We start from the raw sequence: 24,664 nt of genomic DNA, 5'->3' as shown, positions 1-24,664 counted from the left end.
AAGGAAGAAAAAACCCGTTCTTCACAAAAGATAGTGCTACCCGTCGATGCAGATAGAACCATGGTTGTACTAGCCCACAAACTAGCCCCACCACACATAATCGAGACTCTTCCAGATTGCACACTTACACTGTTGGGCAGAGAACTAGCTACAACCCATCTAACCGCAACCCCAGCGGATAGTAATCCACTTATAGTGACAAAACACCATGTCCACCACAAAGTACCCCCACACGAGCAGTTTGTAAAGCTACTACAGTGCCCAAAGCGCGAAGACCACCACAGCTAACCCAAACTCCACGTTTAAAGCAGAAGAGCAACTGTTCTCAGGTCAGATTCCGTAGCTATGGTCCATACTCCTTTGTTGTTGCATCACTGTATTTACTCATACCAACTACTTTCGAATTTGAAGGATCCAACTGAAACTCCAATGACGCAACAGATATGTTTTAAACATATTTCTTTAACTGGATTGCTGTTCTAACTTCTTGCTCTATGTTGATTTCAGTTTAAGTTGTATAAACAGTTATGTTCTCATGTGATGCACATTACAAGTGTTGCTAATGCTGTGTAGTTTCTCACACTTATATTCTGTCTATGCTGTTGTGTCTTAAAAATATATGAGTTGAACTGTGTCTCTATCTTGACTAGGGAACATAAACTAGAATGATATGGACAACCTTCATTTTTACTTTTTTGGAACAACCTTCATTTTTTTTGAGACATTCATTTATTTTTATAGAATTTTAAAACGTTTTTCATGGACCTTCATTTCGGTGTCACTACCACTGCCCTACAGGCCCAACAAACAACTACGTCTACCTGGGCCGCCAGGCCTCGTCCCCGAACACAAGACACAACAACAACCGGGTCGGCGCAAAACTCTGTGCAGGCGCACGCTCTAGCCGAAGCCGCCGCCGCCGCCGACGAGCACGACATCTCAGGTGAGGAAGGGAGGCGGGAATGGCGGATCATAAGGTGGCTCAGTTGGGGCCTGGAGCTGCGTGCTGCGGCTGGAACCACTGCGGCCGGCGCCTAGCCGCCGGCGCCGTCGATGGGTCCGTTTCCGTCTACGATTCTCAGCCGTCCCCCTCCTCCAAGTGGCAGGTCAGTCTCCCACACCACCACCAGCCCACCACCTTAAACACGGAAACCCTAAAACCTCACATGGCACCCACCCACCCAGCGTCTCGTCCTTTCGCTTCCACTCGGGTGGTTTAGTACTGACCTAGTATTTCTCATGAGTTCGTCAAGATTTAGTGCAAGTTTAGAGCCTTTTGCTAGAATTCGATTCTTCGTGCGTAATACGGCAATATCATGTGGCTCGTTGCGTAGGGCTACGATTACCAAGTTATTGCTTTGGGATGCGGTAATTAGTTTGCATGTGGAGACTGGAGTGTTTCTGCATTCTTGATGCACCAAACTGGCTGCACATTCTGTTGAATGGTTCTATTTGTAAAGATCAGTGTGCTGATGTGATGTTGGCACTTGCGTAGAAATTATGCTGGAGATGGAGTACTATGGGCGTTGGAAAAGCATATATCCCATATCTTTCTGAACCATTGTATCTTCCTTTTGGTGTTTCTTGTGTACTAAGTGAGACTTGTTTCGTAATGTGGTTGGTCTTGGGAGCAGGCCCATGAGCATGCCATAGTGGCTGTCGTCTGGCTTCCTCCGGACTACGGGGATGCTATAGCTTGTGTCTGTGCTGACGGTACACTGTCTTTGTGGGAGGAGATTGCTGAAGGTCAGCTTTTCTTGTTCTATCTTATTATATGTTTCTAACAATCTTGCACTTTCAAGATGGGGATAGTTGTGCTGTTATTATCTTTTGTACTGAGAAGTCTGAAGGGGCTTATGCATTGATGAGAATGAATTTGGAGACCACTCAGCAATCATTGATCTTGTTTTAGTTGCCTCTCCGTCTTCGTTACTAGCTCAATTTTCCCATGAAAATATACATGCAGAATAGTACTTGGGCTAGGATCCGTTCAGTACTGACAACCAATTAGGGACTCTTTGTTTCGTAGGATTTCCCAAATGCAGGAATAGGAAAAACGTGGGATTGGATTTGCATGTCATCTTGACATGTCCAGTACTGACTACCAGTACATCTGAAGCACTTCAGTTAGTTTACCCCTCTGTCATGTGCAATACTGACTATTGAGTAGATCCAAATCAAATTTATTTATTTATTATTATTTTTTGACACATCAAACTCATTTTAAAAACTGGAATAGGAATATTTCACTAGACTTTGCAGCACAATGCAACATATCATGTAATCCCAAACTGGCCTTTATGCGACTTAAGGCGCTTCTTAGATCTTGAATATTTAAAACATATGACTAATTTTACCAAATTTGGTTTTGCAACAACGAACAGCCTCTTGCAGAAATGTAGGGAAAGGCTGCGTACTATAGACCCAAAGTGGTCGGACCCTTCCCTGGACCCTGCGCAAGCGGGAGCTATGTGCACCGGGCTGCCCTTTTTTGGTTTTGCAACAACGAAAAACATTGTTTGCTTCTCTGACACCAGTAACATCAACTTCTAAATCTCAAGCAGCCGGTCCTGCAAAAATCTACTTATATACATTTTCTAAGATAACTTAATCGAGAAATCTTAAATCTAGTAGTATGTACCAAAGAACTTATTAATTAATCCAGTCTTGGCTAACGTATATATGTAAAGAAATCAGTTTTGCTGAAGGTAATCATGCAAACAACCTTTAAGCTTCATTGTTTTCGTCAGCTCTGGATTTCTATACATCAAAGCTGCATTCTGCTTCATGTTATATAATTATGGAAATATACGTAGTACGCTTGTCATTACTGTATTTCATCCCCTTCCTATTCTTCAATAATGGAACCTGGTAGGCAAGGCCCTCACTAAGAATTTTCCACTAACAGATGATCAACTTCCAATCTGGAGAAAATGTAAAGTCTTTGAGGGTGGCAGTTCCCACATCCTAAATGTACAGTTTGGTGTGCTGCTGTCAAGTCTGAAAATGGTGAGTTACCCCTGATTCGTAAACCAGCAGTTTCATTTCACTTCTCACATGCAACAAGTTGTAAACTAGCCTGTGCTGAAGTGGTGCGTTGTTTCATTGTGTTGACCATGCTAGAAGTTCTATTCTTATTTTCCAAAGCTTTCTCACTGTTATGGACTCTTCGTTGCATGTGCATCATTATTTAGTAGTAACTCTTGCTGGTCTTTTTAGGTTATTGCATACTCAGATGGTCAAGTGAAAGTCTATGAACTTTTGGATTCGTTGGAATTGGACAAGTGGCAGCTTCAGGTTCATCTAAATTTTGCTCTCATTTGTCAACGTTCTCAATAATTGCATTTTAGTTCCTTTCTACTGCAGATGAATCTCTTGTTAATCTAAACTAGCAAACCCATTATTTCATCATTCAAAGTGTTGTCGCCATTTTTCTGTTTTGAAAAACTAGAGCAATTCTGATTCCTAACAATAACTTCAGGCAGAGCTACAGAATATTACCGATCCTGTTTCCAGAATTGGGAAGCCAGCATGCATTTCTGCATCAATTGCATGGAGTCCAAGAAGAGGTGAAGGCCAGCAGGCTAGTTTTGCTATTGGTTTCAATTCGGATTCTCCAAACTTTAACTCTTGCAAGGTTCGTGGACTGTTTTCATTGTTTCTTGTGCGCTCAACATGGAAATTATAAAACTTCTGCAACTTCATCCCAGCAATAATCACAGTTTTCTTATATTATCTTGCTTTTGAAGAAAAATGAAATAAGAGCTGTTATTAGGGTGATGACTGTGAATTGAAGTGATGAAGTCTACAAAGAGTAATTGAATGCAAATGCATATGATGTCGCTTTGGCTTTGCAGTGATGAGCAACCAACTTTTCGTGTTTCGTAGTTCATGAACTGGTATTTTGTCTATGGTAATATTCTAATTTGAAATGGTAAACAGATTTGGGAGTTTGAAGAAGCTCACCAGCGCTGGCTTCCACTTATTGAACTTGGTTCACCGGAGGATAAGGGGGAGAGAGTACATGCTCTAGCATGGGCTCCTAACATTGGCAGGTTAGCCCTATCTTGAGCAAACACGACAAGCCCATTCCACTATGAATAGTTTGCTCTTTCATCCCCAAGATGATTAGCTCCACAATCACTGATAACTCCTTGGGCCTCTTCACAATCCTCGCTCCAAGTTGAAAACCTTCTTTAATCTTCTTCGCTTGATGAAATATTTCAATTTTCTCTCCCTGAAACCAGTATGGGAAGATTTCTCGTGATAGCTTCTTCACTCGCATATCCACCATTGCTTGATGGACCACAAGCTTCAAGTATATGTCTTGACATAATGCTCGACTTGAACTTGCATGCCTTGATAATTAAGCTGAACTCAGGCGTAAGGGTGGTAATTGATGGGTTGGTGCTAGGATGGGCTTGGAAAGAGCATGTCAATTGGGTAGATCATCATATTGCTATGCTTATATCGATATGCATTATTTCATTATTGGTTGTTTGTGTTTGTCCTGACAATTTGTTGTTTTACCATAATATTGCTATGCTCTTGCAACAATTTTCAGACCATATGAGATGATAGCAGTTGCAACCTGCAAAGGCATTGCAGTGTGGCATGTAGGCTTCAACCCTGAATCTGACGGCAGACTGTCAACAGAGAATGTTGCTGTACTTCCCAGCCACAATGGGGAGGTATGAACGAGAAACAACTTGCCTGAAATTGTTTTCATGTTAACGTGCCCTTTACGAGAACATGGTGGTATTTATAATCCCTGCAATTGAATAGTTGCAAATCTGCTACGTAATAGAGGAATAACGCTGGTATAGCCATGGCATGCGTCAAGGAGAAAGAAAGCTTTAACTGTTGTTTTCCAGCCCGTCTCATTTTCTTGGGATAGATCTCACTGTGTTAAGCTACTTTTCTGTAATCATCATCATCATCATTATGTATTATGTATTATTACTCAGCTCACTTGCATTTGACATCCAACTAGGTATGGCAACTGGAATGGGACATGGGCGGTATGACGCTCGCATCGACCGGAGTGGATGGCATGGTTAGGCTATGGCAAGCCAACTTAAATGGAGTTTGGCATGAGCAGGCTGTGCTTGACTGCAATGGGTCACACCAGTAAGGGCTGTTCACAACAAATAGGATCCCAAATTGCAGGCACAAAGCAAACTTAAATGCCTTAATAGCTCTACAACATGAAGATAGGATCCCAAATTGTGGTTGCTATCTGTTCACAATTCTGCAAGGTTTCTTTATGTTGTCTTGTGTGGAAGGTATAGCGCATGCATGGTTGGCTTTGCCCTGACAAAACTAGGCTCCTCAACCATGAATGCATGATGTACCTGTTATCCTTATCTGGTTGATGATGTAGCTGTTCTTTATGGCCATGTGATGGGAAAAAAATGGTCCACAGTTGATAATGTATCTGTTCTCTTGTAAACAATTTAGCCTGCTGACTAACTTTATTTTATTCAACTGTCAACAAATCAGTTCACAGTCTTGAAATAGTGTTTGGTGTCGTATATACCACATATATGAAATACACCCTTGGTCCCAAAATCAGTGTCGAAATTGGGATATGGAAAATGAGTTATGAGTAAGATCCATTTTACATTTCTCTTAGATAATAAATGTCATTAATCAGTTTTGAATATAAACAAGTACTGCCTCTGTTCATAAATAGTTTTGAGTATAAGATATTTTAACCTTTTCTGAATAAGATGTATATAGATACATTTTACTATGTTTGTTTACTCATTTGAATGGCTCTTGGGTGTAATTACACCTGATTTTTTAAAATAGTAATTTGTAAGAAAGTCAAAAAAATCTGAAACTTTTTACGAACAAAGTAGATTTATTGTTGCACTTGTATGAAAACTTTCGTGAAGAAATAACTTTCATGTTGTTGTGGACTTAAAAAAACAAATTTGTTGTTATATACGCCGTAGAATATTTGTCATTTCTGTCAGAGAATATTTCGTTGCAGAATATTTCTGTACACCAGAAACGACATCTCAAGTTTGTTGGGAAAAAGTTTTGGAACGTTTTGACATTTTCTGACATTTTTGAAAATAAAATACGTAACCAGGTGTAATTGCCACCATGTTCCAAAGGGTATATTTTGTATATTGGCCCGTAGGTTGAGCCCACAAGTGGTCCTTGAACAGTATCATCCATCCATCCATCCTAGGATGGATTGCATATCGTGTTCTAGAACACTGATTGGAAGCTATGAAGCGTTCCGCTTAAGCTATTGGAATGTGACTGGCGCCAGCCACAAGTTTATGCTACTGATGGTGCTGGATATTATCTTGTATACTAATAATTGATTGATTTTTTTTTCTCTTTCTTTCTTGTGAAAGTCTTTTCGGGAAACGCTGATGTGCGTGCATCATTGAAAGCGGGCAGCCATATTGCTATCACGTGCTACTGGTGCGTCGCTATTGTTAGATTCTTGCGTATCATCACAAAGATTTACGCACTAGAAATTGGGAAATACTAATACCTACTAGCACCGGATGCGTCTAGGACCACATTTCAATCCCCATTCACGCCTCCTTTAGTTCATATGATAGGAATATCACAAGAATATGAAATTTGTGAAAGGCCTCCATTGGTGTGTAGGAATTTCATATGATATGATTTGCATAGGAAAATCTTCTTTGGAGTCTTTGATTTGTAGGAATGGATTTCTATTTTTGTGTAGGATAGAGATTAATCCTCACATTTCAACGAAAAAATACATTAGCCTAGACTCAATGGATGCGTTCTTATCCTATGCATCAAATAACATATTTTTTTCTATAATAATTAAGATACATGTCATTTCACTTCCAATGCCATTCTTACCCTATGAATCAAACGAGGCCGAAATGAGATGACATGTATAAAAAATTCCTATGAAGATGAATACGGAAAGAGATGTTATTTGATTCACATAATAGGATTTTTTTTTAACTGAGTCTAGGCTAAGGTTTAGGCCTCCTTTGGTTTTACAGGAATTTTATAGAAATTCTAAATGGTAAAAAATATGTACACCAGAAAAATTCCTTTGAAGCCTTTTGGTTTATAAGAATCGATTCTCATCCCTATGCAGATAGGAACCAATCTTTCACATTCTAAAGAAAAAAAAACATTAGATTGGACTCAATGAAAATTTTCTATCATATGCATCAAATGACATCTCTTTTTTCTACGAACTAATATATACATTCCTATCATTCTTCTGTCCCTATAATATTCATATCCCATAAATAAATCAAAAGGAGGCCTTATTTTCCTTTAAAATGTGAAGAACATGAATTCATTTCTACGAATCAAAAGGCCCTAAAGAAAATTTTCCTACAGGAATCCCATCCTATAGAATTCATATGAAGTTCCTCTCCAAACCAAAGGAGGCCTCTGAAATCGGATTTCTCTTGCGGCGGCCGTACAATACTACAGAAAAGTAACAGTGACAGACCAGCTTTTTATCTCGAGAAACATCTGGCTACAGAAACGTGGACCTTCAGCCTCAGGTCCCCGCCGGATCACGTGAAGTCCCGACCGAATCACGTGGTTGCCACGCGGGCCGGGCCGCCCTGGACAGCTACAGTTGAGCAGCGTACAAGACGGACCGACCGTCCACCAACCACCGGACTCTCCCGTTCTAGCCGTGCCGTGCGTGGGAGAGGGAGAGGGATTGGGATGAATGGATAGTCGACTGCGCTCGCTGGCCACCACAAAACTGCGTCGATTTCGACGGATTCGATACTAGGTCACACATCACCCGGACAATAATTCGGTTCCCAGCCCCAGCCCCAGCAAGAAAGGTCAACACATCTATTGCTCCGTGAACATGTGCTTCAAGTTGGATTAGCACAGCAAAAGAAAATATGTTAATTTTCTGCATCGCGGAATTTTTGTTTCATGTTTACCAGGATAATGGCAAGGACAAGTAATACTCCTTTTGTAAATTAATATAAGACGTCTTTTACACCACAGTGGGAGCAATAACCAGGTAAGAAAGAACTAACAAAACCGCTCCTCGTGAAACAATTTATTCATCCACCTGGACAAAATCAAGAGTAAATACAAGTGCCGTGACAAGGTGAGTTGCCAGCTGAAAGCCCTGTGCACAAGTGTGATGATGAGGCCTTCATAAATAAAGTACTTTCAGTCAACCATTATACTATACTCAATAGTGGTGCTTCCACGATAGACCTCTTTCACATTGAATGCAGTTAAAGAAACAATGGACAAGTCCTCCAGAAAAATGAACTGTGGAACATGGTAACCCAAGGAGCTAAGCAATATATCAACCTTTATTCCTACCATGCCACCACAACACTTTTTAATCAACAATGCTAACAGTACGATGATGCATCACAACTGCCAGTCTATTACTCCCTCCGTCTCAAAATAAGTGTCTCAACTTTGTACTAATTTTAGTACGTGCAAAGTTGTACTAGGGTTAAAACACTTATTTTGGGACAGATGGAGTAAAAAACATGACATTGTCGCGTATCGACAAAATAGTGATTGATGGAAATGAGATAACCAATCAGGAGATTGCTTGATTGGGTGGAAGAACGACTTCCAATAAGGTGGGCGCATGCATAGTGGTCATAAAGGATGCAGTATATCTACTGTATATTGAGTTTGAGCTTTTAAATGAAGAAAGCGAAGAAGCTCAATTCAGCAAATTGATTTCTCAGCTTCAATCAACCACGCACTCTTGTAAAATCATGCCAGGGCCTTTTTTTAGCAAATATCGTAGGGCCTTCTCTGGCAGATGCTTTGGGAAGGCCAAAAGCCAACAGCCACTGACCTAGTCAATAGTGGAGTAGAGTACCAACTCCGTGTCTTTAAAACCAGAGGTTTTCTCATGTGTTGTAATGGGCAGAACCTGGGAGAAATAAGGTGTAGCGCCTCATAGTGTACCCCCACCACCACCAACGACCGCCGCCTACACTCACAAGCTAACCTCACCATTTCAGGAAGCATATGAGCAGCGAAAGCTTGGGCAAGAACTCCAAGATCATGGGTGGCCGTGAAAGAAAAGGTTCGCCACCATCCTGTTTTGCTTTGCTTGCTTGTTCCTTTCGATCTTTCTTCACTCTCTCTTCTCCAAAAAATTCTCTCCCTCTGTTTCACTAGATCAGTACACATAGGAGGCACAAAATCGAAGTTCTCTTTGATGGAGTTGGACCATCTTAGCCACTGTTAGATAGACACACTACTGCTCTATCTAATGTGAGCAAGTTAGCCTGATTCCATCAAACATTACTGAACTTTCGTGCCTCACCAGATGGATATAGGAACAGGAGGCAGTACCTTTTAATTACTGTCATTTTGATTTTAAAAAAGGAGAGCTAACGAAGGATGAAGAAACAGTCTATGTTTTCTTAATATGATTTTTAGTGAACTTTAACATACATATTCGAAGGAAAAAAGCAAAGTGAGGGAAGGCTGTACCAGTTTCAGAGTAGTTCATCAAGGAAGCAATGCACATGTAACTACAGAAATTATAAAGAAACTGTATAGGTAATAAACAGGATATTCTTTACTAGACAAGAGAGTTAACCTTGAAGCCAGTGGAGGCCAGAGTACATCTTTGGTCTCTTCCAGCATATGAGTAAACTCCTCCAAGGAACATTTTGGATTCCAGTGGTGAACACACAAATTTCATTTGTTAAATATTCATATATGGTTGATTACTAGAGTTTGTTTCTTAATTTTATGACTACATTTTGAAGTTTCTAATATTTATGTAATATTGGCAGAAGTTAATAGCACCGCAAAGCATTTTGTTGATTTCACAGAAGCAGAGGAAGATCTTGTTTTCAGAATGCACAGGCTTGTCGGGAACAGGTTTCCTACTACCCTTATACTGATATATACCTACACATACATGTGAACTGTGTTTTGAGTGAATGAAGAAAATCATTTGACAGGCTCATGAAATCCATAAATCTATCAGTTCCAAGCAAGTAGCATTATCTGTGATTCCCTAATTGTGTTTCTCGTACGATGGGCTTGTGCAGGTGGGAACTTATAGCTGGAAGAATCCCCGGAAGAACAGCAGAAGAAGTAGAGATGTTCTGGGCAAAAAGGCACCAGGACCAATGAAAATGAAAACAGGATGCATGCAGTAAAATAGATTGACATATAGGATCATGTCCATCAAAAACCTGTGTTGATCTTACTCGTCCTATCTTCTCAGCCATGCTAAAAGCAACTTGTTCTGTACCAAGCATGGATGTACATAAGAAAACCTCAAGAAAAAGGAGGAACATGTGCTAAATAAACAAAAATATGAATTCGCTTTGTTCCAGGATTATTCTAACATTTTGCACTAATTACATCACATGTTAAATGGCCACACTGACAATAAAGTCGCAGATTGACCAAAAAAGTAGACACAGCATGATTACATAACCATATATTTGGTTGGGGAACTAATTCCAAATGTAAATCACATAACAATGCATCACAGAGAAATTACGACATGCAAGAAACAATAGGAGATGTCCATCATGTGGTAGGAAGATGTATATCTCTGTGCAAAACTAGAACATAGTTGACTGTTGTTACTGTATATCTGTAACTGCACTATTTAGGAAGCTTGACATATCACAAAGTTTCCATGTAAGAAGTTATCCGCTATCAGATAATAATAATTCAAATGCTAAAAGAATAGCGCTCACAATGCATGCAATAAAGAGACACGCGATTTTCTTTTTAATACTTCACATCAGAAGTTGTTTAAGTTTAACTGGCATTGTTCAGAAAATAACATTCATAAATAGATATTCCTAGAGAACATCAAAAAAGTAGTCCAAACCTTGTCCAATTTCCCAGATTGAAAGCCCTGCCCCCCAATCTTGCGCTTCATCCAAACGTACAGAAAGAGACAACAGCGTTGGATAAAATACAGCATGCCTCACACCTTTATCCGAATATATAAAAAAATGCTCTGAACTTTTGTCATCCCATTGCAAAGATGGCTTGTACTTCTCAAGTAAATGAATGAAATCTCTTCCAGTAATAGAACTACCACCACCACCTGTGTATGTAGATTAATAAGACACAATAATCCCAAATTCATGCCAAGCATAAGCTATAAGCAAGAAACATAATACACCGTGCGGCTGAAAAAAATCATCTGCTACCAATGGTAAACAATGTTCCTACTGAATTTTGAGTGTAATGTCATAATATGGGTCAATCAGTGACATTTCAAGCAAACATGGTACCAACACAACAAAGGTGACGTCTTCTGTTTCACATGGCCATGTAAAAAGACTCTTTGTCATTTCAATGGCAAGGGTATGAAAATGGGTATAAGTACCTTTAGAAAGTAGAAAATCATTCCCATAGAAATTAATCCCAAGGAATATCATGTGAGAATGGCCTTGAGAAGCAGAACCCTTGGCTGGAAGAAGTGTTGTCAAAGAATATTGTATCCACTTCAGAGGTGCACTGGGGCCAGGGTTTTGTGGTCCAGAGAAGTCATATGTCATAAGAGAAAAACCATCTACTGAATCAGCCAACTCCAGGAGATCTTCTGGTCCAAAGTCTTGATTGTTGGGCCCTTCCATCCGTGGAGCTGGGATAACATAAATTAGTTCCAAATGGTTCCTGGTACTTGATTTTGAGCTGATAGAATGCAAAGCCTCGCCCAGCTGCTTAACAAACTGAAGTGCCTGTGGCATGCAGCAAAAATATTAAATGAATTAAAAAAATGACCCCAAGAATGCAACTCCCTCTGATCTCAAACTGATATTGCTTTAGAATTCGTGCAGTCAAACATTGACAGCTAGTATATACAAAATGATCGAGGTTTATGATATGGTAACGGTACTTTTTCTAGAGTAAAACGATAACGGTACTAGGAGATTGCTCAGGAAAAGTATATTCATATCATCATTCTTTCTTATTTTCAACTAAAATATAAATCAAAAAAGTAATGTTCGATTTGGCTATGCTATGCCTCAGCAATCTGGACAACCAGGGTGACGATGTAGGTTAAGTTCTTCCTTGGGTTAGCTACCAAGTCTGACAAAATCCTCACTTGGATAAGCTCATCAGGCAGCATCCCCATGACAAACATGATCTTTACGGATTGGTGGTCCTATATGATCGCCACGGCACCAACAGTTTTACAAAAGGGAGTAGTTTCCATAACGCCTTCATTGCTTGGTCAATCTGGAAGCAGCGGAATCACTTCATCTTCAACAGAAACCAGCCAAATGTGCAGCTGCTTGTTAGCATTATGGTGGAATAAGTTCAAGTGAGTTTAACAAGTTCTCAGTTCTAGTAGCATGTCTCAATGTAATTTTTTCAAATAAAACAGAAAAATATGAAATATGCTTCCTGCTGCACGAATTTGCAGAACAGATGTAACGTACGTAGAGCTTTGCTCTATGGGGAAAGAATTAGATGAGAGTCTCACGATGCTTGAAAGGGCACGTGTATAGTGAGGTAGCTCGATCTGAGATCTCGAGCAGGACCTACGACAACTACGTTAAGCTGGTGAGGCAACTAATAAAAGGCGCACAACAAAGTTAGTACTCCCTCATTCACTAAATGCATGCCATTCTAGCATCTAACATTGGAACTATAACATGAAAAACAGTGACGGGTTGTGAGATAAAAACAAGAGATTCAATTGTACAATGCTCAAAAACAATTTCTAGAAAGAAAACCAGGCGTTTTTCTATCTTCAGTTTATACAAGTGTTATAAATCAACAAGGACCTATGTAATATGATCGTAGAAGTAGCTCAAGATTAGTTTGTTCAACTAGTTTACTTCGTAAAGTAATTCAACAATAATAAAAGAATGCAAACCACATACATGACGGGCGTGTTTGGTTGCCTGCATGAGGCCCAACCAGGTCCGCGCGGGAAGAAAACGACCTGTTTGGTTGGCTGCATACACTGTTGGGCCTGCATGGCACGATGTTTAAAGCACTCCTGGGCCTGGCTCCCTGGGAACGCTCGAATCGGCAGTTTCTCCAGAGCCAGGCCCGAGCGGTGCACGTGGGCGGCGGTGGCTGCACGCGCGTGGCCACGCTCGAGAAGCCGCGTTGCTTCCCGAAGCGCCGGCAGTTATTAGCCTCACCGCTCCATCTCCCCACTCTCCCAATTCTCACTGGCGGCAGCGGATCGGAGGAGAGCAAGAAGACCACCAGACTCCATCACCGGTGAGCGGATCATCACCTGGCCCGCGGCAATGGCGGTAAGCACTTTTCTGTTCGTCATGCACTACTTTTCCGCGTTCGATCCGGTGGTAGATTCGATCCACGACGGAGAAGGGAATGGGGAATAGAGGTAGATAAGCATGGCAGTTCATACTAGTTCATGCAAGATCGGAATAGAGGTAGATGCGGATGGAGTAGAAGGGGGATTGGGGGTACACAACAGACACTGGCTAACCGCGGCGGCCGTTGAGGCATGCGGAGCGGCGGGTCGAGTGGCTGGCCTTCATCTTCTTGTCCATCGTCATGCGGGGCGGCGGGTCGTCATCGTCCTCGGCGGAGTCGAGGTCAATCTGCCAGGTACGACGGCCTGGCTCCGGCGCCCTCACTGGCATCTGCACCGGTTCTTCCTCCTCCTTAGGCTCCCCACCGATGACCGCCGGCGGCACGATTGTCGTCTCCCAGTACACTGCGGCACGGCGGTCATTAGGAGCCCAGTAGTTCTTGTACTTGGACCACCTCTTCCTCTGTCTAGCGTCGTTGGAGACGACCTGACTCATGGCCCAGCGAATGATGTCGACTGCCATCGCGCCCTTCGCCGGGTTAGGAATCAGCGTCTTCAACTCTTGTGCAGTGGCCCTCATGAGCACTGCATCAGATTCCTTCTGCATGTCAGGCATGGAGCCGAAGTTCGAGCACACCTCCATGGTGCTCTCGAACTTGGTACGGTCACCAGCCGACCATCCGAGGAAGAAGGCCCTCTAGCCAATACCCCAAGGGAAGGGGTTAGCGTTGGAGCTGGAGCTGGAGCTCATGGCGATGGAGAGGAGGAAGGTTGATAGTGAGAGAAGAGAGGGGGTGGGTAAGTAGTGGTGGTCAGGGTGAGTAAATATAGGCGCGATGGAGAGGAGGAAGAGTGACAGTCATGTCGTTTTAACCACATGCTCTTCAATAAGCCTTGAACTCTGTGTTGTGGCTGACTCCATGAATTGTCTGCAGATCGAGGAGAGCAATGAGATGGGCACGAAGGTGCTCCCGGCCGTTGACAACAAGGACAGGCAGCCGGTTCATCCAATGCCCGAGGTGGTGCTGCCACCCACCGCTGAGGAAGAACCGAAGACGCCAACGGTTGGCGACGACGAGCGCATGGAGGAGCCCCCCAGCAGCAAGCGCCGCAACTACGACCACTACCATGAGGAGGATGGCCCAACTCACTTCTGCAAGGTCATCGTTGCACCGGAGCTTGAGTGCATCCCCATGCCCCTGGGCTTCACCAAGCACTTCGTCGCGGTGCCGACGGAGTTCAAGCTGAGGAACAACACCGGCTGCTCCTGGAGGGTGACGGTGAAGCTGATGAACGACAGGGTGACCTTGGATCAGGGTTGGGCCACCTACGCCGCAGTTCATCAGATCAAGATCGGCTATATGGTGACGTTCAAGCTCCTGACTGCCGACACCCTCAAGGTCATCATCTTCGACGACGATGGCATTGAGGTGGTCAACAAGTGCGGGAAGCACGACGAAGCCTTCGCCGCCAGGGACTAGGGCCCGGGCACCTCCTTCCTTAGTACTATCGAGTCTGCTTTATGGTTTATGTGTTGAACTGTTTGAACTATCATTATGATGTATGGTACTATGTTATCTGAACTATGCTGTTAAGTAGTTGATTTTCTGTTTATGCTATGCTCTGCTTATGATGTGTGGTACATGGTTGTGCCGAAGTGTGCTGGTAACCTCACCAACTAGCCAAAGAGGTTACCACACACCAGACGTTGCATACAACCAAAACACCATGCCTTGGGTTTGTCCACTAACATGCAGGCAACCAAACACCAGGTAGTGTGGTTCAGCCCATGCAGGCAAGAGGGCATGCAGGCAACCAAACAACTTGCAGATGGTGCATTTGAGGCTGCATTTGCATAGCCAGGCTGAGTTGAGAAGGCTATGCAATGCAGCTACTGTAGACTACAGCAACCAAACACGCCCCACAAGACTCCCCGAATGCATGGATTGCATACTAACCCAGATGGTGAATTGGTGATGCAAAATTCTTTGTTAGAACCATAGTAGAGATTATTAAGGTATGCTGGTAACGAATTACCAGTTGGCGCAGCTCTGGATCATCTAGCACACCATAAGCAGCCCATCTTGACCAGGATTCCAGCACAACACCATCATACCCCTTATCCCTATTAACCGACAGTCAGATGTCAAACTGGCAACCATAAGAATACCTGCATCTGGAAATGCAATAAATAAAGGTTTTCTTTTACCTGCATTCGCTCACTATTAGTTCAATGGTTTTGTCCCTTGACTTCTTTTTCAGAAGTACAACACCAGGGAATGCCTCTAAGACAACTCTTGGCACTACCTAAAGAACAAGCATAAGAACCAAAAACAAATTATACTAGGTAGACAACATAAAATTCTGTTAGTTTATCTTTATACGTATATGCACTTATGAACATCTTGGAGAGAACAGATGCTTGGCCAACATAATATGTATGGAACTCCCTATTTAGCAAGACAGACAGATAATTTACCAAAGAACCGTTATTTTGAAGTTCGGAGACCCATCCAGCATCATAATTGTGCTGTCCTTCCAAAGATAGCTTATTCCCATCACTGGACAGAGAACACGTTAGACAAACAACTTGTTGAAACAAGATACTTGGAAAATGCATCCAGGGAGGGAAACCACATACCTCTTCAAGTCATACCACACTGGTGATACATGAGTAAGCTTCGTGCTGAACAACTTTGCCATATCATAGCCTTTAGAATTCCTGCAGGGAAGTTCAGTGCACAACAAGTGATGTGGATTTTTTTTGACAGATTAAGACTTACAACAATAAAGAAGTATTGCTAATTGCCAATTATACATCCTAGTTGTTTCTTTTATGTATGTATAGATCTAGGTCTATAGTCCTGATAAAACAATAAGTTTCAACACCTTACATTCCACACATTAGATAAGAAACCTAGCCTCGGCTCAATTCGCGTTTTAAGATCTGATATTAACCCTCAATTACCTCCCTTTTCACACTAAGAATTAACTATATGCTAATTAGGTTTCTTCTGATCTGAAGCAAGTTTGCTGTTTCTTTAAACAAAGAACATTCGCTTTGGTTCAAAAAAAAAACTGATGGTTTTTGTACTGCAACTCCTAGCATGGTGTGGGCCTTGGACAAGTTAATAGTGAACAGATATGGTAGCAGAAAGTATACATCGACACATGCTAACTCTATTGGATCGAAATTCCTACTGCTCACATGTACCAGTTTGAACTCCCTGACGAATATCTAAAGCCATGGTTATACCATTATGTCAGGGTATAACACCCTCTTCCCCGGGGGGGCGCTGTGTAAGGTTCTTGGAGGTTGAACTGGCACTCATGGGCACCCCTGCGAGTGAAGTTCTTCGTTTGGCTTGCTTGCCAAGCCCGCTGTTGGACTGCCAAAAGCCTTGTGAGCTGGGGCTTGCAGCACCACCCGCGTTAGCTGTTCTGTGACCAGGCTGTGGAGTCCATGACTCACATACTCACAGTTTTTCCCTTCTCACGGACCTTGTGCCACAAGGTCCTATCCGTATCAGATCAAACCCCCACTGACGCGATGCCTGCGAGGACTTCGTTTACTGCTGGCAGCGGACCTGCGCAAGGGCACGTCCTCGGTGATTATGCAACGCAGCCTAGCATCACCACTTTGCTCGACACGATCAAGTCCGAGGCTCGATCGTGGGCGAAGGCGGGGGTGGCGTGCCTGGCCACACTTCTCCCAGCAGTGTCTTCTTAGCCGTGTTGCGTTTTTGTTCTTTGAGGTGTTGCCCCGTCACTGTACTTGTAAGTTGTAACGAACAATTCTCTCTTTCTATCAATTCATCAAGAAGCAAGCTTTTGCGTTTTCTCCCGAAAAAAGGTTATACCATTGTAAATTTGTAGTCAATAAATTTCACTCTATCAACCAAGGGTGGATCTTCATGAGGACGAAGTTGGGCCATGGCCTTCCCATTTTAATTGCTTTTTTAAGACACCAACTAGCCAGTAAGCAGGAAAAGATGCTGATTATTGTTGTATTGCTGCAGTATTCTGGACCATTCGGAAATACGAAATGAAGCATGTTTTGACAACAAGTGGCTAGGAACAGAATTCCGAGCAGCGACCAGGTTCTCAAAAGACACGGGCCAGGGGATGGGACGTGCGTGTGGTGCAGATAAGACGAGAATTGTGACCACATTCTCTTTCGGTGTATTGTGGCCAAATTCATTTGGAGTGTTATGCGGGATGCCACGGGGTGTTCTAGGAGCCCAGCGGGCTTTGCCAATCTTCGTCAATTGATCCAGGGAACACATGGGAAGGATAGGAAAATGGCGTGGTTGGGCTTTGTAGCAATTGCTTGGTCCCTTCGGAATACTCGTAATAAGGCACTAATGGAAGGTCTAACCTTTAAGCATCCAGCTGACTCATTGTCCTTTTACAGCTATGGAGAGTTGAAGACCGTTCGGGAGACAAGAGGACCGATGGCAGCATGATCGGCTCATCAGCAGCCTCCTTGCAAGAAGTCAAGTGCTACGTGCTGCCTCAAGACGGGACACTACTGGCTAGAGGAGCCATCCGTGCTTAGGCAGTACTCGTAGCGAGGCTCGTCCGGCACGACACCTCTTAGTATCGTTCATTTGCCAGCATGGCATTTCCTTTCTGTTCACTAGCGTTGCATCACTGTGTCTGGTCATTTGTGAATTTATGACCCTGTATCGAACTCCCTTTATTTTCTGCTACCTTGTTGTTAACTGTAAGGGCCTCGGTTTAAGGCCAGGCATATGCCTCCATTCTAGAAAAAACTCATGCTGCTTAAGATCCTTGTTGCTGTGCATTCCAACAAGAGAAGATCAGCTACACTTCTTTTTGCTTTTGCCCTGAACATGGTCCCACATTGAGCCGCATGTGGCTCTGTACTATGGCTTGAAGCAACATTTGGCATCTTGCCTTTTTAGAGCTTTTCTTTCTTTCTTCTGTTTTCGTTTGGCTGTAAGGAACTTGGTTGGTCTCTGGTAATGGGAATCAGAGGGGAGAGATCAGCTACACTCCTCTTCTTCAAAACACATGCATTCTAGTCGACTTGTCTGACTCAATTTGCTTGGCGATAGGAGTGAAATCACTACAGCCACAATGATGTTCCTATGAGATTTAAGAACTTGAAATAATTGCAGACCCGATATGCAATGGTTATCTTCATTGTTTTTTCTGCCAACCAATCACACAGTAGTTTATGAATATATTGCTCTCAAAGATGTAGTATATTTTGTTACACAATGTGGACAAAATCGTCTAAATTGATCCAAATGCTATAAACTCTATGTAACTTGGTATAGCAGCTGATTTAGCAGAAACGACGCACCAGGGGGTCACGTAGGCCAGGACGGGGTTTGGGAAATGGTGGCGCGACTGGTTCTCCGAAACCCTAGCGTGCTCCTGCAGACGGTACCGAGCGGCCCGACAGAAGAAAGAAAAAACATGGCGTCAGTGGCAATGAACTCTCAGCTGGAACGACTGGACCGACCTCGAGGAGGCCCTTACGGCAAGGATCTCGCCGGCGGAGACTTGGCGCTTGACTAGGCCGCGATCATAGACGGAGAGTGGGGTCTTCCCCGGCGTTTGGGGGTAAGGAGGGGATCGGGAAAGGAGGCCGGTGAAGTGAAGCACTGTGAGGACCAGGAGAAGCAGGGGAGGGACGATGAAGGCGAGGCGGAGGCGGGGGCTCGAGGGGGAAGCTCGTGGCCCGCTTGGGCGGGAGGGAGACGGCGAGGGGTCGCGATGACTCCGGCGATCCCGCCTCCGGGGTGGCATTTCTCCGGCGGTGGCGGGGACAGGCCCGACGAACCGACAGAGCGATGCAGCGACGAGGTGGACTTTTTTTTTCTCTGTCCCATCACGATGTGGTTTAGAGGTGGGTTTCTCTGGCGACGTGTTGTGCGCCGTCGGATAATTGCCTCGAGATTTGCAACCCCATGGCCCAAGCCCACAATCCACCGAAAGATTGCCTGGCGGCCCGAGGCCCAGCTGCCTCCGTACTCTCTCTTCCCGCAGGAGCCCACACGAAACCCTAGGCAGGAGGCTCCGAACTCCGAAGCCTTTCGATTTGACAATCCATCCAACCCGTCTTCCTCCGGTCCGGCCTGTCGCCTCTCCACATCGTCGAAGAGAACCGCCGCTCGCCGCTCGCAGCTCGCCGCCGTTAAGTTCAGGCTCCTACTTTGATGCACCTTGGTTGGGAGTGTATCCACTGACAGTTTCCTCCTAAGGGGATCTGTTTATCGCCGATCACCTGCCGAGTTAAGATCGGGAGGTAGGAGGAGCTTTTGGGGGAGTGGGGATGGCTTCCGGTGGGAACCCGCAGTTCCGGTACACCCAGCCTCCATCGAAGGTGATACACGTGAGGAACCTGCCGTGGGAGTGCACCGACGAGGAGCTGACCGAGCTGGGGAGCCTCTTCGGCAAGGTCGTCAACACCAAGTGCAACGTCGGCGCCAACAGGAACCAGGCGTTCATCGAATTCGTGAGTATTACTTCCAGATCCTTGATTGCATCTTCGTTATAGTTTCGTCCTATGTGCGTATTTGGGTTGAGAGTCAGTTTAGTTCCTCAGCCACCCACCCACCCGCCCCCTCCCTCCCGTATCAAGTGTGGGGATGCAAGGGGCCGTCCTGTTCGTGTGTTTAGTCAGTGAGTTGTGCCATTCATAAACTGTTAAGGCCTTTAGAGTTGGTGTCATGTTATTTACAATTAAACGAGCGCAATCTTGGTGGAAATTGTGTCTGGAGTTTGTCTTAAGGAATTTTAACTGATTATGTGAGGAATTTTTTTTACAAGTCTAGACTGTAGTTTGGTATGCTCCATAGCAGATACCAAACACTAGTTAAGTTTTACATTCTCTCTTTGCAGGCTGACCAAAATCAGGCAATTGCTATGATATCATACTATGCATCATCAGCGGAGCCAGCGCAGGTAAGAGGCAAGAATGTGTACCTTCAGTACTCCAATAGACAGGAGATTGTCAACAGCAAGAATACCGGGGATGCTGCAGGCAATGTTTTGCTAGTGACAATGGAGGGTGTTCTGCCAGATGCTGTGAGCATAGATGTTCTACACTTGGTAAGGAAGTTAAGAGTCCTAGTATGATTTCTGTTGTTTACTTAGTCTGATGTCTGCAGGATTAATTTGATTTGCCAGGACTGCCTTAGTAACTTGTAGCCCATTTTTTACATGGTCCAAATGGATTAGCAGGCCGTTGTCACGGAGTATCATGACTGGCAACCGCATCAGGAACAACTGTGTGTGTTCGTTTCCTCTCCCTTACTCATCGCTGCCCTACCCCCTTCCCTTCCCTCAAACTATATCCTCCGCTAGGATGTTAACATCCACTCCCTCTCTCCCTCCCATCCTCCTCCCTCCCTCTCCATTCCTCCCCCCTTCATGTTTGTTGACTACGTAATAGTTAGTGACAAAAAGTTGGTTTACATGTTGTCTCAATGAGGATTGCATGAAATACTTTTTGAATTTGATGTTTCCGAGGTACTTGACACTATGTGTACAAGAACAAATAAAGATGCGAGGATAGTATTGTTTACAACTATCTCCAGAAAGCCACCAGGACAAGATGAAGCCGTTACTGTAAAGAAAACACAAGATGAAGATGCCAGAATTGTGGTTCCCTGTTATATCACAATTCAATACAAATAGGCTAGAGGCAACAATTCGTATCTTTTTGCCAAAAACTACTAAACATGCATACATTATTCACGCCCTCAAAGAATTTTGGCAAATAGCATCACACAGAAATGATGTCATGGAACAATCCTATAACAGTTATCATGATGGAGACCTTGAACAGTTAGCCTATACTTATACATAACTATAGATCAGTAAAGTTTTAGAAAGTACGTGAGCTAACTGGTAAAGCCTCAACATGCAGTGTATCCTTTGTTGAACACTTTGTGCTTGTTTGACTTTAGCGACTGCTTCTGTCATTCTTTATGCCCTCTAGTCTCAAGTGACTGACATACCTGTACGCAATTCTGTTCAATTGAGCTTTAAATTTTATATAGAGTTGCAATTGTTTTAACAGTTCATCACTTGCTGATGTGAAGACATGCCTAAAAGTTGTTTTTCAGTGTTGGGACCTTGTTCAGCTGAACTTGTAGTTCCTTTTTTAGCGGCACTGGAATATCAATGCTTTGTAGATTTGCTGCTTGCTGCCTTCTCTTGGCCATCTGTTATAAACGCTAACAAATGGCAAGTATTGACTCGGTGATAATATAAGTAGAACTTCTATGGTTATAATTGTGCGAGGGGAAACATAATAGGTTTATTTAATCTTTTTGTATTTTTAGCGGTTTAGAAGACTCCTTTTGAAAAAATGATCTGCTAGTAAAACCTCAAAACTTGCCTTCAAACTCTACCCCGTGAGTGTCATGGTTAGTGAGGAATTTACCTTGTATGCTTCTGTGCTTTTCTTCATGCTTTATAATTGAGTCTTTGTGACACTCTGCATTCAGATATTAGTTGGCCTTTGTAGCTTATTTCCCGACTTAAGCTTGCTTGTCTTTCCATTTTATCTAAATGCATGCAATTGGTTTTACTACATTATTGTACTTGTCATATTGACAACCGAACTTTGTTTACCCAGGTATTTTCTGCTTTTGGATATGTTCACAAGATTGCTACCTTTGAAAAGGCATCTGGTTATCAGGTGAGGGTTTACTTGTACTCATTTAGTAACAGTTCTCATCTGATCATCCCTTCAAATCTTGCATGACGGTTTCTCTTTTTAAGAACAAGCAGCATGATTTCCTTTTCTTTGTCCTGGTAGGTTTTATATGGAATTATGTTTTTTATCCCTGTCTTATAGGCGTTGATACAATTTTCTGATGCTGAGACCGCGTCATCTGCAAAAGCTGCTCTGGATGGCAGATGCATTCCTAGGTATTGTTCTCAGGTTATATTTCTATTGTACTATTTTTCAAGACTGATGGATAACTATTTATGCTTCTGCTGCAGCTACTTGCTTCCAGAACTTGATGGGTCCTGCACTTTAAGAATCAATTATTCAGCACACTCTGTTCTAAATGTCAAGTTTCAGAGTCATAGGAGTAGGTAAGAATTGCTGTCTTGCTGCTTCATGAATGTTCGTCACATTCACCTACCAATTTTTTCTCACTACAAACATGGGCAAAATAATTGTTTGTCTCATGATATTCTATTACCCTATGACACTAAGCTACTGTTTAACTATTTGCTCTCATTTTGGCGTTGAAAGATCCTCATTCCTCACTTATTGGTTTCTTTTCCTCTTTAGGGATTATACAAACCCATACCTTCCCCTTGCACCTTCTGCTATTGATGGATCTGGAGTGGTAATACTTCTAACCTCCGTGCCTATATATGATTTGGTATTTTTCTTATGCTAACGTAGTGGTTGGTTTAGGCCCAGGATGGGAAGAAGGAGGAGCCAGAGAGCAATGTTCTGCTTGCGTCAGTTGAGAATATGCAGTATATTGTTACAATTGATGCTCTTCACGAGGTAATGTATTAAATACCGTGAAATCATCATATGTAAAACACATGGCACCAACCATTTGTTCCTGTAATTGGCAGGTCTTCTCTGCTTTTGGGTTTGTACAAAAGATTGCTATTTTTGAGAAGAACTCTGGCTTCCATGCACTAATCCAGTATCCAGGTAAAACAAATTGCAAGTACACAAAACTCAAAAAGTTTTTGGTGTGCAGCATGTCTCTCAAACTTTTACGCCTTTGTTGCAGATATTCAAACTGCAGTTAAAGCAAGAGAAGCATTAGAAGGACACAGCATCTATGAAGGTGGATATTGCAAGCTTCACCTCGCGTTTTCACGCCATACTGATCTTAATGTTAGGGTAATGCACCACTCCCTCGTTATGTCCAAATTTGGTATAACAAAATGCACCATTGTGCTGGGGAATAAAGATTTCGATGCACCAGGCAAAACTACTTGTGCCATATGAACTAGTAATATCAGATGTTAAATCCTTGGTGATGTTTTTATCTTGTTTCAGATCAACAATGAGCGAGGTCGAGATTACACTGGGGGGAACAGTGCTCCAGCTAACCATGAACCTTCCATTCTTGGCCCTCAGCCAATGCTTGCTGCTGGCTCTACTGCGCCACCATACAGCAGTGCTCCTTCCACAGCAGCTGATGTAGTAGCAGCACCAGGGACTACATCTATTCTGGCAACACCAGGAGCACCATCCCTTCCTTCCAGTCAGCCACACCCACAAACTGCTTCAGGTGGACCTCAACAATACGCCAGCCAGGGAGTCCTACAAGGCTATGGAGCCCCAGGGTTCCCGCAAGGCCCAAATCAAGCTCAAATGTCACAGCATTCAGGCCAAGGAAATCAACAGATGCCCAACCATCAAGCGATGTCGTTCCCTGGCCATGGAAGGCAGCAGCTACCTCCGGGTCCTCAAATGATGCAAGGTCCAGGTTATAGAGGCCCGCCGTTTCCACAAGGTCATATGCAATCAATGCCGCAGTTTCCAGTATATGGCAATCAGCAGTTTCCTCCTGGCGCCGGGCCGCAGATGATGGGCTTCCCCGGGCAGGGAGGTCAGTATCCTCCATTTGGTAGGCCGCTTCATCCGTATAACCGTTAGCTAGTTTATGTGTATGTAAGAAACCGCATGTGCGAGTGCGAGTACTTTTTTTTTTTGCGAAAAGAGTGCGAGTACTTGCCGGTGACCATTTTAATGGGGCTTCTGACTTCGTAGTCGTGTGCTCAGGAATTTTGGTGCACATGTGGCAGAAACAAGTGGGCATACATAATTATTCTGTAGTGAAATGCTTTGGCTATGGATTGTATCATTTCATTCTTATTATTGGAGAAAATGGTGTTGGCTGCAAACTATTCGTTTCTGTGGCCTTTAACCTAACCTGGCGAGGGAGGAGCCTTTGGGCGGTGCCAGGGAATGAAACAGAATATTCATGGTTAAAAGGTCACAGCAGCGTGGCGATCAAGAGTTCAGGAGTTTAGAGTAACTCTATCAATCAAACACTCTAAGAGCATCTCCAATAGATGGTCCAAATGTAAAAATAATTAACCTTTGGACCATCTGGGACAAAAAACACTGCTCCAATAGACGGTCCATATGCAAAAAGAAATGGACCGCGGTCTCTTCATGATGTAAAATGCAACACCTCGCGATGCAAATATACATCACGAGAAGCATCTGGTCCAAAACCAGCCGCCGCCCGTGAACACCCAACCGCCACTTCATTTCCGTTCCCGCCCGCGACCTCCTGCTCGTCTGCCGCCGCCCCGCCGCCTCCACACCCCGCCGCCGCACGCCGCCCGCATCAGATCCGGTGCCGCCCCGTCCCTCACCGCTGTTTCCACGCCGCCCCGCAACCCGCCCGCCGCGGATCCGGCCCCATC

General features: G+C 43.6%; 6 protein-coding genes and 1 long non-coding RNA gene across 9 annotated transcripts; 5 read left to right on the top strand and 2 right to left on the bottom strand.

Moving 5' to 3' along the window:
* Nucleotides 1-855: 855 nt before the first annotated feature.
* On the top strand, nt 856-5,517 carry LOC119268413 (protein SEH1-like). Its single transcript, XM_037550032.1, has 8 exons — nt 856-1,106; nt 1,635-1,746; nt 2,909-3,009; nt 3,220-3,297; nt 3,482-3,637; nt 3,943-4,055; nt 4,565-4,691; nt 4,994-5,517. Exons 1-8 carry the CDS (start codon nt 963-965, stop codon nt 5,132-5,134), a joined length of 972 nt encoding a protein of 323 aa, XP_037405929.1. The 5' UTR covers nt 856-962; the 3' UTR covers nt 5,135-5,517.
* Nucleotides 5,518-8,871: 3,354 nt separating this feature from the next.
* On the top strand, nt 8,872-10,325 carry LOC119268411 (MYB-like transcription factor TCL2). 2 transcript variants are annotated; one of them, XM_037550031.1, is made up of 3 exons: nt 8,872-9,055; nt 9,780-9,864; nt 10,038-10,325. In XM_037550031.1, exons 1-3 carry the CDS (start codon nt 8,998-9,000, stop codon nt 10,120-10,122), a joined length of 228 nt encoding a protein of 75 aa, XP_037405928.1. In that variant the 5' UTR covers nt 8,872-8,997; the 3' UTR covers nt 10,123-10,325. The 2 variants fall into 2 exon arrangements, with proteins under 2 accessions (XP_037405928.1, XP_037405927.1); XM_037550030.1 differs by having other exon boundaries at nt 8,875-9,055; nt 9,777-9,864.
* A 406-nt stretch (nt 10,326-10,731) lies between these two features.
* LOC119268408 (chitinase domain-containing protein 1-like) lies at nt 10,732-19,090 on the bottom strand. Its single transcript, XM_037550027.1, has 8 exons — nt 18,770-19,090; nt 18,591-18,664; nt 15,900-15,980; nt 15,738-15,819; nt 15,468-15,565; nt 15,296-15,383; nt 11,345-11,699; nt 10,732-11,059 (listed from the first exon to the last, which is right to left on the bottom strand). Exons 1-8 carry the CDS (start codon nt 19,037-19,039, stop codon nt 10,809-10,811), a joined length of 1,299 nt encoding a protein of 432 aa, XP_037405924.1. The 5' UTR covers nt 19,040-19,090; the 3' UTR covers nt 10,732-10,808.
* On the top strand, nt 11,664-14,944 carry LOC119268409 (putative B3 domain-containing protein Os03g0621600). Its single transcript, XM_037550028.1, has 2 exons — nt 11,664-13,235; nt 14,194-14,944. Exons 1-2 carry the CDS (start codon nt 13,230-13,232, stop codon nt 14,737-14,739), a joined length of 552 nt encoding a protein of 183 aa, XP_037405925.1. The 5' UTR covers nt 11,664-13,229; the 3' UTR covers nt 14,740-14,944.
* LOC119268410 lies at nt 13,229-13,901 on the bottom strand. Its single transcript, XM_037550029.1, has one exon. The coding sequence runs from the start codon at nt 13,899-13,901 to the stop codon at nt 13,428-13,430; it is 474 nt and encodes a 157-aa protein (XP_037405926.1). The 3' UTR covers nt 13,229-13,427.
* Nucleotides 16,215-18,094, top strand: LOC119268412. Its single transcript, XR_005133172.1, has 2 exons — nt 16,215-17,567; nt 17,673-18,094. It is a non-coding gene; the product is annotated as an uncharacterized LOC119268412 (long non-coding RNA).
* A 202-nt stretch (nt 19,091-19,292) lies between the features above and the next one.
* Nucleotides 19,293-24,262, top strand: LOC119268406 (polypyrimidine tract-binding protein homolog 1-like). Of its 2 annotated transcripts, XM_037550025.1 has the most exons (11): nt 19,293-19,748; nt 20,135-20,344; nt 21,879-21,941; nt 22,101-22,174; nt 22,250-22,345; nt 22,548-22,605; nt 22,677-22,772; nt 22,847-22,928; nt 23,011-23,123; nt 23,283-23,838; nt 24,012-24,262. In XM_037550025.1, the coding sequence occupies exons 1-11, from the start codon at nt 19,566-19,568 to the stop codon at nt 24,260-24,262; spliced, it is 1,782 nt and encodes a 593-aa protein (XP_037405922.1). In that variant the 5' UTR covers nt 19,293-19,565. The 2 variants fall into 2 exon arrangements, with proteins under 2 accessions (XP_037405922.1, XP_037405921.1); XM_037550024.1 differs by having other exon boundaries at nt 19,297-19,748; nt 23,283-24,024.
* The last annotated feature ends 402 nt before the right edge of the window (nt 24,263-24,664 follow it).

The sequence above is a fragment of the Triticum dicoccoides genome, chromosome 3A (assembly GCF_002162155.2).
Source record: "Triticum dicoccoides isolate Atlit2015 ecotype Zavitan chromosome 3A, WEW_v2.0, whole genome shotgun sequence".
Classification (NCBI taxonomy): domain Eukaryota; kingdom Viridiplantae; phylum Streptophyta; class Magnoliopsida; order Poales; family Poaceae; genus Triticum; species Triticum dicoccoides.
Note: the sequence above shows the minus strand (reverse complement) of the source record. Positions and strands in the feature narration are given on the sequence as shown.

What these genes read in the sequence shown, in the direction of transcription:
- LOC119268413 (XM_037550032.1), top strand. Translation starts at nt 963, where the DNA reads ATGGCGGATCATAAGGTGGCTCAGTTGGGGCCTGGAGCTGCGTGCTGC. An exon ending in TGCTGTCAAGTCTGAAAATG is followed by an intron (nt 3,010 to 3,219) that starts GTGAGTTACCCC and finishes TGGTCTTTTTAG; the next exon opens with GTTATTGCATACTCAGATGG. An exon ending in CAAACTTTAACTCTTGCAAG is followed by an intron (nt 3,638 to 3,942) that starts GTTCGTGGACTG and finishes AATGGTAAACAG; the next exon opens with ATTTGGGAGTTTGAAGAAGC.
- LOC119268411 (XM_037550030.1), top strand. Translation starts at nt 8,998, where the DNA reads ATGAGCAGCGAAAGCTTGGGCAAGAACTCCAAGATCATGGGTGGCCGT. An exon ending in GGGTGGCCGTGAAAGAAAAG is followed by an intron (nt 9,056 to 9,776) that starts GTTCGCCACCAT and finishes TAATATTGGCAG; the next exon opens with AAGTTAATAGCACCGCAAAG. An exon ending in CACAGGCTTGTCGGGAACAG is followed by an intron (nt 9,865 to 10,037) that starts GTTTCCTACTAC and finishes GGGCTTGTGCAG; the next exon opens with GTGGGAACTTATAGCTGGAA.
- LOC119268410 (XM_037550029.1), bottom strand. Translation starts at nt 13,901, where the DNA reads ATGGAGGTGTGCTCGAACTTCGGCTCCATGCCTGACATGCAGAAGGAA.
- LOC119268408 (XM_037550027.1), bottom strand. Translation starts at nt 19,039, where the DNA reads ATGCCACCCCGGAGGCGGGATCGCCGGAGTCATCGCGACCCCTCGCCG. An exon ending in CTAATAGTGAGCGAATGCAG is followed by an intron (nt 15,384 to 15,467) that starts GTAAAAGAAAAC and finishes GTCGGTTAATAG; the next exon opens with GGATAAGGGGTATGATGGTG. An exon ending in TGATTTTCTACTTTCTAAAG is followed by an intron (nt 11,060 to 11,344) that starts GTACTTATACCC and finishes CTACATACACAG; the next exon opens with GTGGTGGTGGTAGTTCTATT.
- LOC119268406 (XM_037550025.1), top strand. Translation starts at nt 19,566, where the DNA reads ATGGCTTCCGGTGGGAACCCGCAGTTCCGGTACACCCAGCCTCCATCG. An exon ending in CAATTGATGCTCTTCACGAG is followed by an intron (nt 22,773 to 22,846) that starts GTAATGTATTAA and finishes TGTAATTGGCAG; the next exon opens with GTCTTCTCTGCTTTTGGGTT. An exon ending in GGGCTTCCCCGGGCAGGGAG is followed by an intron (nt 23,839 to 24,011) that starts GTCAGTATCCTC and finishes TCGTGTGCTCAG; the next exon opens with GAATTTTGGTGCACATGTGG.